The sequence below is a fragment of the Primulina tabacum genome, chromosome 9, assembly GCF_025594145.1.
Source record: "Primulina tabacum isolate GXHZ01 chromosome 9, ASM2559414v2, whole genome shotgun sequence".
NCBI classification, from domain to species: Eukaryota; Viridiplantae; Streptophyta; class Magnoliopsida; order Lamiales; family Gesneriaceae; genus Primulina; species Primulina tabacum.
This window is the reverse complement of record NC_134558.1, coordinates 39283719-39296203: the sequence shown is the minus strand read 5'-3', so window position 1 is coordinate 39296203 and position 12485 is coordinate 39283719. Positions and strand designations below refer to the sequence as shown.

Here is a 12485-nt window from a genome sequence, read left to right as displayed (position 1 = left end):
TTCGTGGGTGGCATCGAAGGAATTGGCGGCAGCGCTCTCGCTAGAGCCGGGGGTAAAATCTCCCTACACTTAGCGAGAAATTTTATTTCACAAAAAATTTTAAGGAATCCATGGCATCGTGAGATACAATCATTCAAACACTGAAAATATCGCTTATAGAGATCAATAAGATCGTTAGTTTTTTCTGCATTCGTAGAGAATGTCATAAGTGCCACTGCTAGAACCAGAATCACTCCTATCCTGCAACCCTTCATCTTTGAGTTTATTGGGATTTTCTTTTCGATTTTTGGGTTATTCTTAATGGTGTGTGCCCGTATTTATAGTTGTACGTGGTCTTGATTATCGAGATATGTTTGCTGGTAATTTTTTAAAATATCTTGTATGTATGTGATCTGCACCAAAATGGGGCTTTGAATTTCACTAATGTTATATGAATTTTCGTTATTAGCGGAGGGTGGATTTGCAAAATTTTGACCAAAAATGAAGAGATCGATTGTCAGTATATTAATACGTACAACATTATACAGAAGTTTGTTTTTATTAACGTTCTGGCATTAATTAAAATATAGTTCAGAAAAACTGCAAGAACCATTGATTGGAACCATCACTCGCATAAAACATGAAGAAAATACACAAGTTATTCATGACATGGTCACATTTTTTCCTCCAGAGAGATCAAACCCTTTGTCCCATCCTCGGCGATGGCGGGCGGTGGATTACACTTCTGGCTGCAAAACTCATAACAAATAGTTCCAGGACGCCTTCCTTTCTTGGTGCAGATCTTGTGTATACACCTATCCAAGCAACGGTCATCAACATTCATGAGATCTGCGTTTGCCACACAAAAAAAGGGCACCATTACCATCACAACACACACAAACCCCAAGTACCCTCTTCCCTTCATTTTGTTCTTTTAACTTAAATAAATTGTATATATGTGGATATCCTCTTCAAAGTAATTTGAAATATTAATATTGCGCCTTTTCATTTAAATACATTCATGTTGTGTATAGATTATGCGATTCACACAAGATTTACGCGTTCTTTGTTAGAATCACGGGCTTATTACCAAATGATTATGGATTCTGTGAATTATGTTCATACAATTTTGTGAAACTGGATGATTTTTGGTATGGCCTTCTGGACTGTTTTTTTAAAGTTGTATGAGATTTCTTACTGCTCGTGGGGAGATTTGTGTAATTTTGACCAACATTGAAGAGATCAATGCCATGTATGTGTTCAATAGACAACATGATATAAAAGTTATTTTATTTTCTTATAGCAAACTTTTATGTTGCATTTGGATGGACGAAGGGAATTGAAAATATATATAGAGATTTTAAATCTATAATAATAAATTTATTGCTTTTTTGACAAAATTTATGTACATTATAATGAATTTCAAATCTCAACTAGTTATTTTTTGAATTATTTCAATTTGACTTCAAATATTTCATCAAATCCAAGCGCAATCTTAAGTAATTATCAATATATTTAAGTGTTGGATTGTGAATTCATTATTAATGAGGATTGCATTTTTACATAAATAAACTATGGTTTAAGAAATTGTATATGGAATAAGAAATATGAACATATTAAATTAAACCATATCAAATTTAATGTTATACCCGAGTTAATTCAATACACCTACGTATTATATCATTTGAAATTCAGAAATAATTTTTATAAATACGTATATGGGCGTGGTATATTTTAAAAGCAAAAACTTGTGTGAAACGGTCTCACGGGTCGTATTTTGTGATATGGATTTCTTATTTGGGTCATTCATGAAAAAATATTACTTTTTATTCTAAGAGTATTAGTTATTATTGTGAATATCGGTAGGGTTGACCCGTCTCACAGAAAAAGATTCGTGAGACCGTCTCACAAGAGACCTACTCTATTTTAAATGGATCAATCAACTTGTCGACATATATTCAATAGGTCTCAGGTTTTTTTTCCCGATATATTGTTATTCTTGAAATGGATCGATCAAAAACCGGACTGATTCTCGGTTAAGTTAGTTTAATTTTAAAAAATAACAATAAATAACTATTTAAAGTCTGATTATTATATTGTTTTGCATGTAGAAATTATACTGATTGTGATCAATAATGAGAGTTTTGTCTTCTTTGTTTTATTCTATTATAGATTAAGTTTCATTTACTCAAGTTCAAGTCATACATTTAATACCGTTGTGAGATGATGTTCTAAGAGTGTTTGAGTTAGTGAAGTAGGTGAGCGTTTAATCAATAATTAGATGTTCGAGTGTATTACAAATGTCACACATCGAATTCCTAAAACAAAAATTAATCAAGTCATTCCTAAAGATGTGTAAAGATTCTTGATTAATCCAAGCAAATCCAAAATAAAAATGAACATACCAAGTCATTGTCTCATTAAACCACCACACAGCCTTCCCAAGCTCCATTTGACATCAGTCACTATTCTCCTAGTTGAATAAGGTTTAGTGACTACATTTATTCGTTGATAATAATGCATGAATAAATATAAAATCATAAAAATAATATTTTTATAAATAAAAATCGTTTGACACCAATTAATTATTACCAGACGCGATTTCTTTCCGTTGATATGTCAAGTCATTCTCGCTCACAACAATGTGTTCTCTTCATTCTTTTTAAATTTAGACTGAATGAGAAAAAATTACTATGAAGTCTATTTTATTTTGTAAAATTTTATTTGAATTATAATTACTATTTGAATTTTTTTATTTGTATAAATTAGTTAACCATTTAATTAAAGTCATAAAACCGTAACCCATTTTAAAAATTGTGGCAATTTTTGTATGGGGTTGGGTCCAATAATATTCTATTTAAAATTAAAATTTCCCAACCCAATATGTTAATAATATTTTTAAAAAATTTTAAAAATAATTATTAAAATAATTGGGTCAGGTCGGGTCCGAAATCTCATCAGGTAGCTATTATTTTCTTGATTCTTCTCCTAACATTGATCGGGATGGGAAAAATCCTGACAGCACGAGTCGGGAAAAAGGCGGGATCATGATACTTTCAGGATGAGATTTGAGGAAAATTTGTAAGCCTTGATATAGAATGCCAACTAAAATATATTTTAAAAAACTGACAGTGAGTTTTTTAATATGAATATTCACGTATCGTACCTCAAGACATAGAACAAAAATTATTGTTAAACACATGAAAAATTATTTTTATTAAATAGCTTTTTAAAGAGATGAAAATACGAATTTTATCAAGTGAAAATTGAAAGAATAAAATAATTTTGATAGATTAGGTTTTTAGTAGTAAAAGCAATGGAGTTTTGTTCAGAGAAACAAATGATTTATATAATTTTTTTAATATAGAATATATTTAATTGATTTTGAAATAATTTATAAAAAGAATGAAATATATAATTATAAGTGGGTGTGAATTAATAGTATAGATTTTTGAAAAAATGACATGTATAAAATTTGAAATTAAAATTAAAATTTATGAGTAAATTATAAAAAAATAAATATATTTTTTTGTTTATTCATAATTCAAATCACTAGATTCCCCTTTCAATTTTGTAATCAAACCCATCAAATTTAATCAAATATACCTCTCTTTTTAAAATTCCATCTTTCCAAATATTTTCAATTCCCAACAATATACTATCATAATTTATAAGGATAACTTGGGTTTTTGGTTCGCACTTTAAAATTAGTCTAGAAAAGAAGATTTTTTTTTTTTTTTTGGATTTTATAGATTTAAACATGAAAATATATCAAAATTATTACACAATTTAACAAAGAACGAGGTACAGATTCGAAGTTTTGGAAAGAAGCTGGGTTTTAATTCAAAATTCTTTTTTTTTTTTTTTTGGCAGAATCTGAATCAAGTTCAATATAAATTTGGATGCGATTTCAACAAGTTAAACAAAAGCATGTGCGAAACTTTTAAAATATTATGGCATTACCCAACGACATTAATCGGAAAATTGTTTTAGCGATCACAAGAAATATGAGTTGCGAAACAAGAAACACAGATTGAACCATCATTTTATTCGATTTATTTTTAATCCATCACTTGAATAAAACATGAAGAAAGGTCACAATTTTCCTCCCGAGAGATCAAACCCTTTTCCCTTCTTCGGTGCCGGTGCCGGTGCCGGTGCCGTTGCACAAATTTTGTGGCAATGACTAGGACAACTAGATCCAGAAAGGGTTGTTCCATCACCGTTGCACATGCGCATACACCTGGTAAAGCAATCAACAGAAAGATGGTTATCTGCATTTGCCACACAACTAAAGAGAACCATCACCATCACAACACACACAAGTAGCCCCAACCCTCTTCCCTTCATCATCTTTTGTTTGGCTTGAGAAAATTATATTTAGATGTTCTCTTTTATGTGCCAGTGTGTATCAATGTAGGGGTACTTCGCTATTTATAGTTGTTGGAAATTTGAATTCTTGGAATATTCAATGCATAGATTTAATATATTTTGCCTTTTTTTAACTTTATTTTAAATTCATTGGAATTGTGTATAGATTATGTAATTCACTCAAGATTTACATAGTCTATACACAATTCCAATGAATTTTAATAAAGTTAAAAAAAGCCAAAATATATTAAATCTATGCATTGAATATTCCAAGAATTCCAATTTCCAACAACTATAAATACCAAGTACCCCTACATTGATAAACACATGACACATAAAAGAGAACATTTAAATATAATTTCTCAAGCCAAACAAAAGATGATGAAGGGAAGAGGGTTGGGGCTACTTGTGTGTGTTGTGATGGTGATGGTTCTCTTTGGTTGTGTGGCAAATGCAGATCATCATGTTCCTGTTGATTGTTTTACCAGGTGTATGCGCATGTGCAACGGTGATGGAACCCTTCCTGGATCTAGTTGTCCTCGTCATTGCCACAACATGTGTGCACGGACACCGCCACCGGCACCGAAGAAGGGAAAAGGATTTGATCCCTCGGGAGGAAAATTGTGACCTTTCTTCATGTTTTATTCAAGTGATGGATTAAAAATAAATCGAATAAAATGATGGTTTATTGAATAATGAATAACATTTGTGTTTCAATCAGTGTTTATCTATGAGCCACTAACCTTGTTTTCCTGTATTTCTCATGCCAAAAGCTCAATTTGTGAATGCATTAGTTGCAGGATATTGTTATAATCTCAACTCGTTAGATCGACGTCGATATCCTTGTTAAATTCATATATATATATATGTGTGCGTGTGTGTGTGCGCGTGTGTGGTAAATAAGAGTATCTAAGGAAAACACATTATAACTATAGTGTAAAAACTTTGCTAGTAAAAAAAAATTTCAATCAAGATGGGCGGAAACACATCAAAATCAACTAATCTATAAGTATGTATTAAACTTCTCAACGAACACTAATATAATAAACCAATCACAAACAACGAATTCTTGTCAAACCACGACAAAATTCACCTAACTCAACCATAAAACTCTAATCTAAAGTCTTCAATATATGTATGTATGTAATCTAAATTATAAAACTTCCAACGTACCAAAAGTAAATGCATGAAGTCCCTTAATAAGGGGAACGACATGCTACCTCCAGGTAGTTGTACATATTTCTCTTTGCGAAGGATAGATCTTTAATGGTAGGCATGCAGTCGTTTGTCAAGATGGCAAATCCAACGCAACAGCCTGCTTTATCAGTCATGAACCCCGTGCTGGTATTTTGTGAAATGAACTCTTTTTCTGCTTCTGAAGAATTGCTTGCATCAGAAACAGATGGTTTTTTTGGATTGCATGAATCATACAACACTGTGTCTATCGAACATGTCGTGGGGCGGGTGCGATGGAACGGTGATGGTATTGGGGTTGGAACATCTGGAGATGGAGATGGCAATGGCGGTTTCGGAGTTGGGTTTGGAACGTCTGGGGATGGTGCTGGAGTTGGACTTGGGGTTGGAACATCAGGTGATGGGGATGGTACTGGGGTTGGAATATCAGGAGATGGTGGTGAATCTGGCGATGGTGCTGGACTTGGAACACCAGGAGATGGTGATGGAGAGTTTGGAGATGGGGTTGGAGAGTCTGGAGATGGTGCTGGGGTTGGAGTGAATGGTGATGGGGATGGTCCTGGTGTTGGAGCATCTGGAGATGGTGGTGGAGAATTTGGTGGCGGTACTGGGGTTGGGACAACATCAGGAGATGGTGGTAGAGAGTTTGGTGATGGTATGGGTGTTGGAACATCCGGGGACGGGGACGGGGATGGAGAGTTTGGTGGTGAATCAGGCGATGGTACTGGGGTAGGAACGACAGGAGATGGTGGTAGATAGTTTGGTGATGGTACATGTGTTGGAACATCAGGGGATGGGGATGGAGCGTTTGGTGGTGAATCAGGCGATGGTACAGGTGTAGGAGCATCAGGAGATGGTGGTAGAGGGTTTGGTGATGGTACTGGTGTTGGAACTGGGGTAGGAGCATAAGGAGATGGGGATGGAGGGTTTGGTGGTGAATCTGGCGATGGTGCTGGGGTAGGAGCATCAAGAGACGGTGATGGAGAGTTTGGTGATGGGGTTGGGGCATCAGGAGATGGTGGTAGTGAGTCAGGCGATGGCGATGGAGATGGGGATGGGGATGGGGATGGGGATGGTACATCTGGGATTGGTATTGGTATTGGAGCATCAGGAGATGGGGATGGAGATGGTGGCTGTGAGTCGGGAGATGGTGATGGGGATGGTACATCTGGGCATGGTATTGGTGTTGGAGCATCAGGAGATGGCACCGGGATTGGAACATCTTGAGATGGTGTTGGGGTTGGATTGATTGGTGTTGGGGATGGCGACGGTGGTATGACCGGAGGAGGTGGTGGCGGCAAAGGCGCATGACGATTGTCACAAATATTCTTTGCAACTTGGAGCAATTTACGTTCCATGGGATCCAAGCTGCTCACGTAGCAATGCTTCGTGATCTTTCTAACTTGCAAGCAACAGTAAGTACGTGCATCTTCCGGAGCAAGAAAGCCGGTCCCGCCACAAGTGTCCAATAGTTGAGTCACCGATTGACAGATTTTATGCGGATTCAGTGGTTGAGACGGTGGTTCGGTTGGGGGAGACACAGGTGGTGGTGGTGGTGGTGGTGGTGGTGGAAGAGGCGCGGGTGGAGGTGGCGGATGATTGAACGGAGGAACATCTATCCACGGGTTATCGCAAATTTTGGTGGCACCATTGATGAAGTCTTGTTCTCTTTTGCTCAATCCTACGAGACAATGGTCGTGAATTTTCCTAACTTGCTGGCAACAATAGGGACGGGCTCGAACATGAAGTAAACTTAATCCGAAGTTAGTCCCACAAAATTTGAGGAAATTATCCCTCGCTTGACACTCTCCATGGCTCTCGCCTTGGCTTAGTGACAGAAGAATAAACAACGACAAAAAGAAAATCGTCACACCTTTTGCCGCCATTGTAAATCTTCTGTAACTTTTGATGGCAAAACGAAGAATATTGATTGAATGTCCTGAGAGTGGGTTTTATAACGTAGGTAATCGGAATGCTTGGGAAACTGGGTTCCTATAAAATTCAAATTATATATTTACATATCAAAATTATCGATTTAATTTTGTTCTTCTTTATCACAACCTAATATGCTTCATCCATCCCATATTTTGATTTGATCAAGCTTGAAATTTGAATGATTTTAAAACAACTTGAATATATCACCAGAGATTATTCAAAAATTGTGATATATATATACCAAAGTTATCGAATTAAATCGGGTTTTATGCATATTGGATTTTATCATAAGCTAATATAATATTTTGACTCATCTCGCATTTTAATTTAGTTTAACATCGAATTTTTAATAATTTATTGACAAAAACTTGAGTGAGACGGTCTCACAGGTCGTATTTTGTGAGACGAATCTTTTATTTGGGTCATCCATAAAAAAATATTACTTTTTATTATAACTATCGATAGGGTTGACACGTCTCACGTATAAAGATTCGTGAGACCGTCTTCACAATAGACCTACTCTAATTTATTTATGGTTCTAATAAAGCTATATATATGAATTATGATATTATATATGAAAAAAAAAATTTATCGAATCACTAATATGATTAAGCTGGAGTCTATTAGAATCCAATATTGGGATTTATTCATACTCACCAAATTTATCATAATCGTTATCAAAAATCAAATTTCAATCCAACGAGATAAATTTTATGAAAATAATTCCACCAACAAATTTACTATTTGTTTCCTTCACGAAGTGAATATATGATATGCATGGTTAAATATATACTTCTAGATTTCTACGTCATTTGATAATTTTTATCGTTGGTGATTAAGAATTTGTGCTAATCCGTACAATTTTCATCTTTAACTTTCAAAACAAGAAAAATATAAAATCAAATCGTCAGCTTATTAATTTATTTTTAAAAGATGTAACACTTTTAAAATTATTAATATATCATCCATTTCGAGTATATATATTATATTTTATACAGAATAACAAAACCTCGTGATATTCACCATTTTAATTCTTTTCATCTTTGGTTTTGCATAGCCATCTCAAATTCCTTGCCAACAGCTTTGTGCAAATCTATAGCCATATCACCAAATAGCTAGACACCCTTAACTTCATCTTGTATCGCAACCAAAAGATAATAAACCTCGTGTACTTTGCAAAAATCTTACATTTGAATTTGTGATCTTTCTTCCCCCGTGAGCATGTATCCCGGCGTGCAATTGCAAATAGGTTCTCACGGGCACACGAGTCAGTCGAGTTCAAACTCGAAAGTTCAAAAGTATTTGTAAAATAATTTTAGGGTTCAAGTTTTATTTTTATATGGACAAATTAAAATACCCTTAAATTATATATCTTTATTAAAAAATAATAGTATATATTCGTGAATCAAAACTCGAACTCGACACGAGTTCTAATCCGCTCACAAGTAGCTTACACCCCTAGTTTTGATATGTTAACCTAGTATTAAACCAAGAATTTTCAATGTCGTCAGTTTTTTTTTTTTTTTTTTTTTAACGTTGTTTCTCTTAATTCATTTTCCAAAATCTCAAGCTGTATGTATTGCATAATATTTTATAAAAGCCACCGATTAGTACGTATATATATGTATGTATATATAAAAGTTCTTAATCGAGAATATGATAAACCAACCACAATCAACGAACTCTACCAAGTCATGCCAAAAAATAAACCAAACAACCCTAAAAAATCAAATCTAAATAATAAAAGAAAATCGAAATACAATGGCAACAGTCATTTCTGTGGTAAATATTTCTCTTCGCATAAGATAAATCTTTAATGGCAGGCCTACAGTCATTTGTCAAGATGGCAAATCCAACGCAACAACCCGCTTCATCAGTCATGACCCCGGTGCTGGTGGTTTGTGGAATAAACTCTTTCTCTTCTTCTGAAGCATTGGTTGCAATTAGAGATATATGGTTTGTGTGGATTGCAAGAATCAAATAACATTGTGTCTACCAAACATGTCTTAGGGCGGGTGCGATATCTGGGGTCGGAAAAACTGGAGTGTTGGTCCGGTAACTTGAAATAATAATATATGAAAATAAAGAATAAATTGAATACCGAGATTTACGTGAAAAACTTCTAATAATTATTAGGATAAAAACAACGAACAAGATGAAAATAATTTCAATATAATATTTTTGGTGTACAACTCACTCACTGTGTGTCCAAAGAGAACATACACTCTCTAGAACAAGACACCTCACAAATATTATATAACAAACTATCCAAATACTATTAAATGGGAGAAAACTCGAAGAAAAGATGGTCTAAAATGAAAGAATGAAGCATCTATTTATAGTAGCATTTTCACTCGTTTATTATATAACTAACTATCCAAATACTATTAAATGGGAGAAAACTCGAATAAAAGATGGCGTTCCTTCATCTTTCCTGTTAGAGTAGATGCCCTGCAAGCCAATGGTTGACTAGGGATTTTATTGACTCAAGTGAAATAAACAATCTTTATTTTAATATAATTTAACTTTTAATGGTCTTGTTATACTTTATCTGTATACCCATGCAATCAGCATAGATAAAGTCCTTGATTATGCTTTAATACAAATGAATCGTAATTCGATGTTGAAACTCATTTATAAACACTGCATATTCTAAATTCGTTCCTAGTCGATTCAGCCGCCTAAACATGGATAAAGGTCGCTTGAGCTCGAGACTAGCATCTGTGATGTTGTGTATTGCGTTTCTTGGTAAGGGCATGGAAATGTCCAAACATGCAGATGGGTAGTCATATGATGATTATACCGAACAACCCTCCCTCGGACTTTCCAAGTGGTTATCATTCATCGAGAGGATAAGTCCGTGGTTATGATTGTACACCATTAGTCCTTACGACCCAGGACAACACTGAGGCTCTATATGCTAGGGCTGTGCTTTGACTCGTTTACCGGCTCCAGGAGAGTCATCAGGTGGCGAGGTTGGGTACAGTTGCGACACATATAGGAGCCAGTGCATTGTAGTCGGGGATTCACCGCTCACCTGCGGGTGTGGATATCCTATGTGATCTGATGTAATAATAATGCATGGAATCTCTGGCCAGAGTATGAGATGTACGTTGGAGAAGGAGTTCTCCAATAGTACACGCGATGCCACTATTAAAGTTATCACATTGTTATCGAATTAATATGCAACCCTCGATGAACCAATGGTTGCAGATTCGATCGAGATATATGAGATGAAGGGACCGTACTGTACGTTAATCATAATCGACTGGTTCTTGCAGGCACTATCAGTGATACCTAGGGGATCATGGGGCAATGCTACTAGACGCTCTTACCATGATCCGATGGGTGCAATCATATTACTCAAGCTCGACTCGATCAAGTAAAATCCATCTCAAGCTCCACTCATGTGTGTGTGTCTATATATATTAATATATATATTTGTGTGTGTTGTTAAAACTTAAATAGCTCACGAGCTTTCCAGCATTCTAAAACGAGCAACATAAGAACTTGAGAGAGTTTCTTAAACAAAATTGAGAGTTTATTTGTATAAAGATCGTTACTCTCAGCTTCTCCAAGAACGTAGGAAAATTGACGAATCAAGTCATTTCCTTCATTATTTGTTGCACATATAACTGTCTACAAATTTCAACAGACATATGCCAACTTCTTTGTCCTCATTTCTCAGTTCCAATTACATATTTTTTAAAATAATAATAATAAATATATAGTATGTCTCTATATTTAGTTGTATTTGTTTTTATTTTATTTTATTACTGATATACTCGTATTAATTAACTAAAGAACATGCAACCGATTTTCTAATAAAAATAAATAGAGATAAAATTTAAAGTTATTTTTTAAAAAAAATTAAATCTACGTTGAAAAAGTAAAATTATATATATTTGAGACGAGGCTTGTCAAGTTTTTGGATGTTAAGGAATTATTGGTATATTTTCGTCTTATGTATGATGTAGGATCCATTTTCTTTTTAGAATTTATATAATCCGATTTTGAGAGAAGTTAAATACTACGAGTGATTCGATTTTTCACTACTTCTATTGAAAAGAATCGGCAATATAATATTTAGAAAATATTGAACTTTGGACTAAAAAAAGATTCAACCTCAGAACAAATAAAACCAGCCAGCCAGCCAGCCAGCCAGCCAGCCGACTTTTTCTTTGATGTTAGGGAAATGCCTCAAATTTTGATAATTTACGGGAAATTACGATGTTTAATGTTCGACTTTAGGCTATTGGCTTTATTCCAGGTAATATTGATTTTATTTTTTTTTTCCCCAAAATACATTAAGCAAATGAGTTTTCAATAATAATGATGATGATCTGATATATATTTAATTTTTTTGGTTTAATTACATATACCTCCCCTAATTTTATCATAATTACAAAAAACTCACTAACGAAAATTATTTGTATCTCCTCTGAGTTTGTATCAAGCTTATATTTATATCGTTTCAGTTTAAAAATTATATATATCTCTCCTAAATTATATGTCAATATTAAAATTATCTCTCAAATATAAGTATTCAAGAAATCGATTCAATTTAGTTTTAGTTTTAATATATTTAAATAAAAAAAACAAAAAAATTAAAATACAAGTAAACAACAAATTTAAAATTCAAATTATAAATATATTTTGATTTGATTTTATCGATTTTAGTTTTAAAATACATCAACTAAATATAATATTTTAAGTTTTAACACTCACAACCAAAACAAAAAATTTCATTTTGATTTAATTTTATTTTTGTGTTCATTTTTTGTAATTTTTTTTCTTAAATTAATTTTTAAATGTGTAAACTCTTAAATATTATGAACAATAAGTGCAAAGTATATAAAATACTGTGAGGAGATATATGTAATTCTCAAAGTTAACGGATGTAAATGTAAGCTTAATAAAAATCTGAAAGAATGTATATGTAATTTTCAAAGCTAGTTGGGGTTTTTTAGTTATAATACACCTCAGATGTACGTGTAATTAATCTT

At 33.7% G+C, this 12485-nt stretch overlaps 1 protein-coding gene across 1 annotated transcript; it reads right to left on the bottom strand.

The window, feature by feature from the left end:
- Positions 1 to 5473: 5473 nt before the first annotated feature.
- LOC142556741 (uncharacterized) lies at positions 5474 to 7481 on the bottom strand. The gene has a single exon (XM_075668220.1). The coding sequence runs from the start codon at positions 7428 to 7430 to the stop codon at positions 5547 to 5549; it is 1884 nt and encodes a 627-aa protein (XP_075524335.1). The 5' UTR covers positions 7431 to 7481; the 3' UTR covers positions 5474 to 5546.
- Positions 7482 to 12485: the final 5004 nt, after the last annotated feature.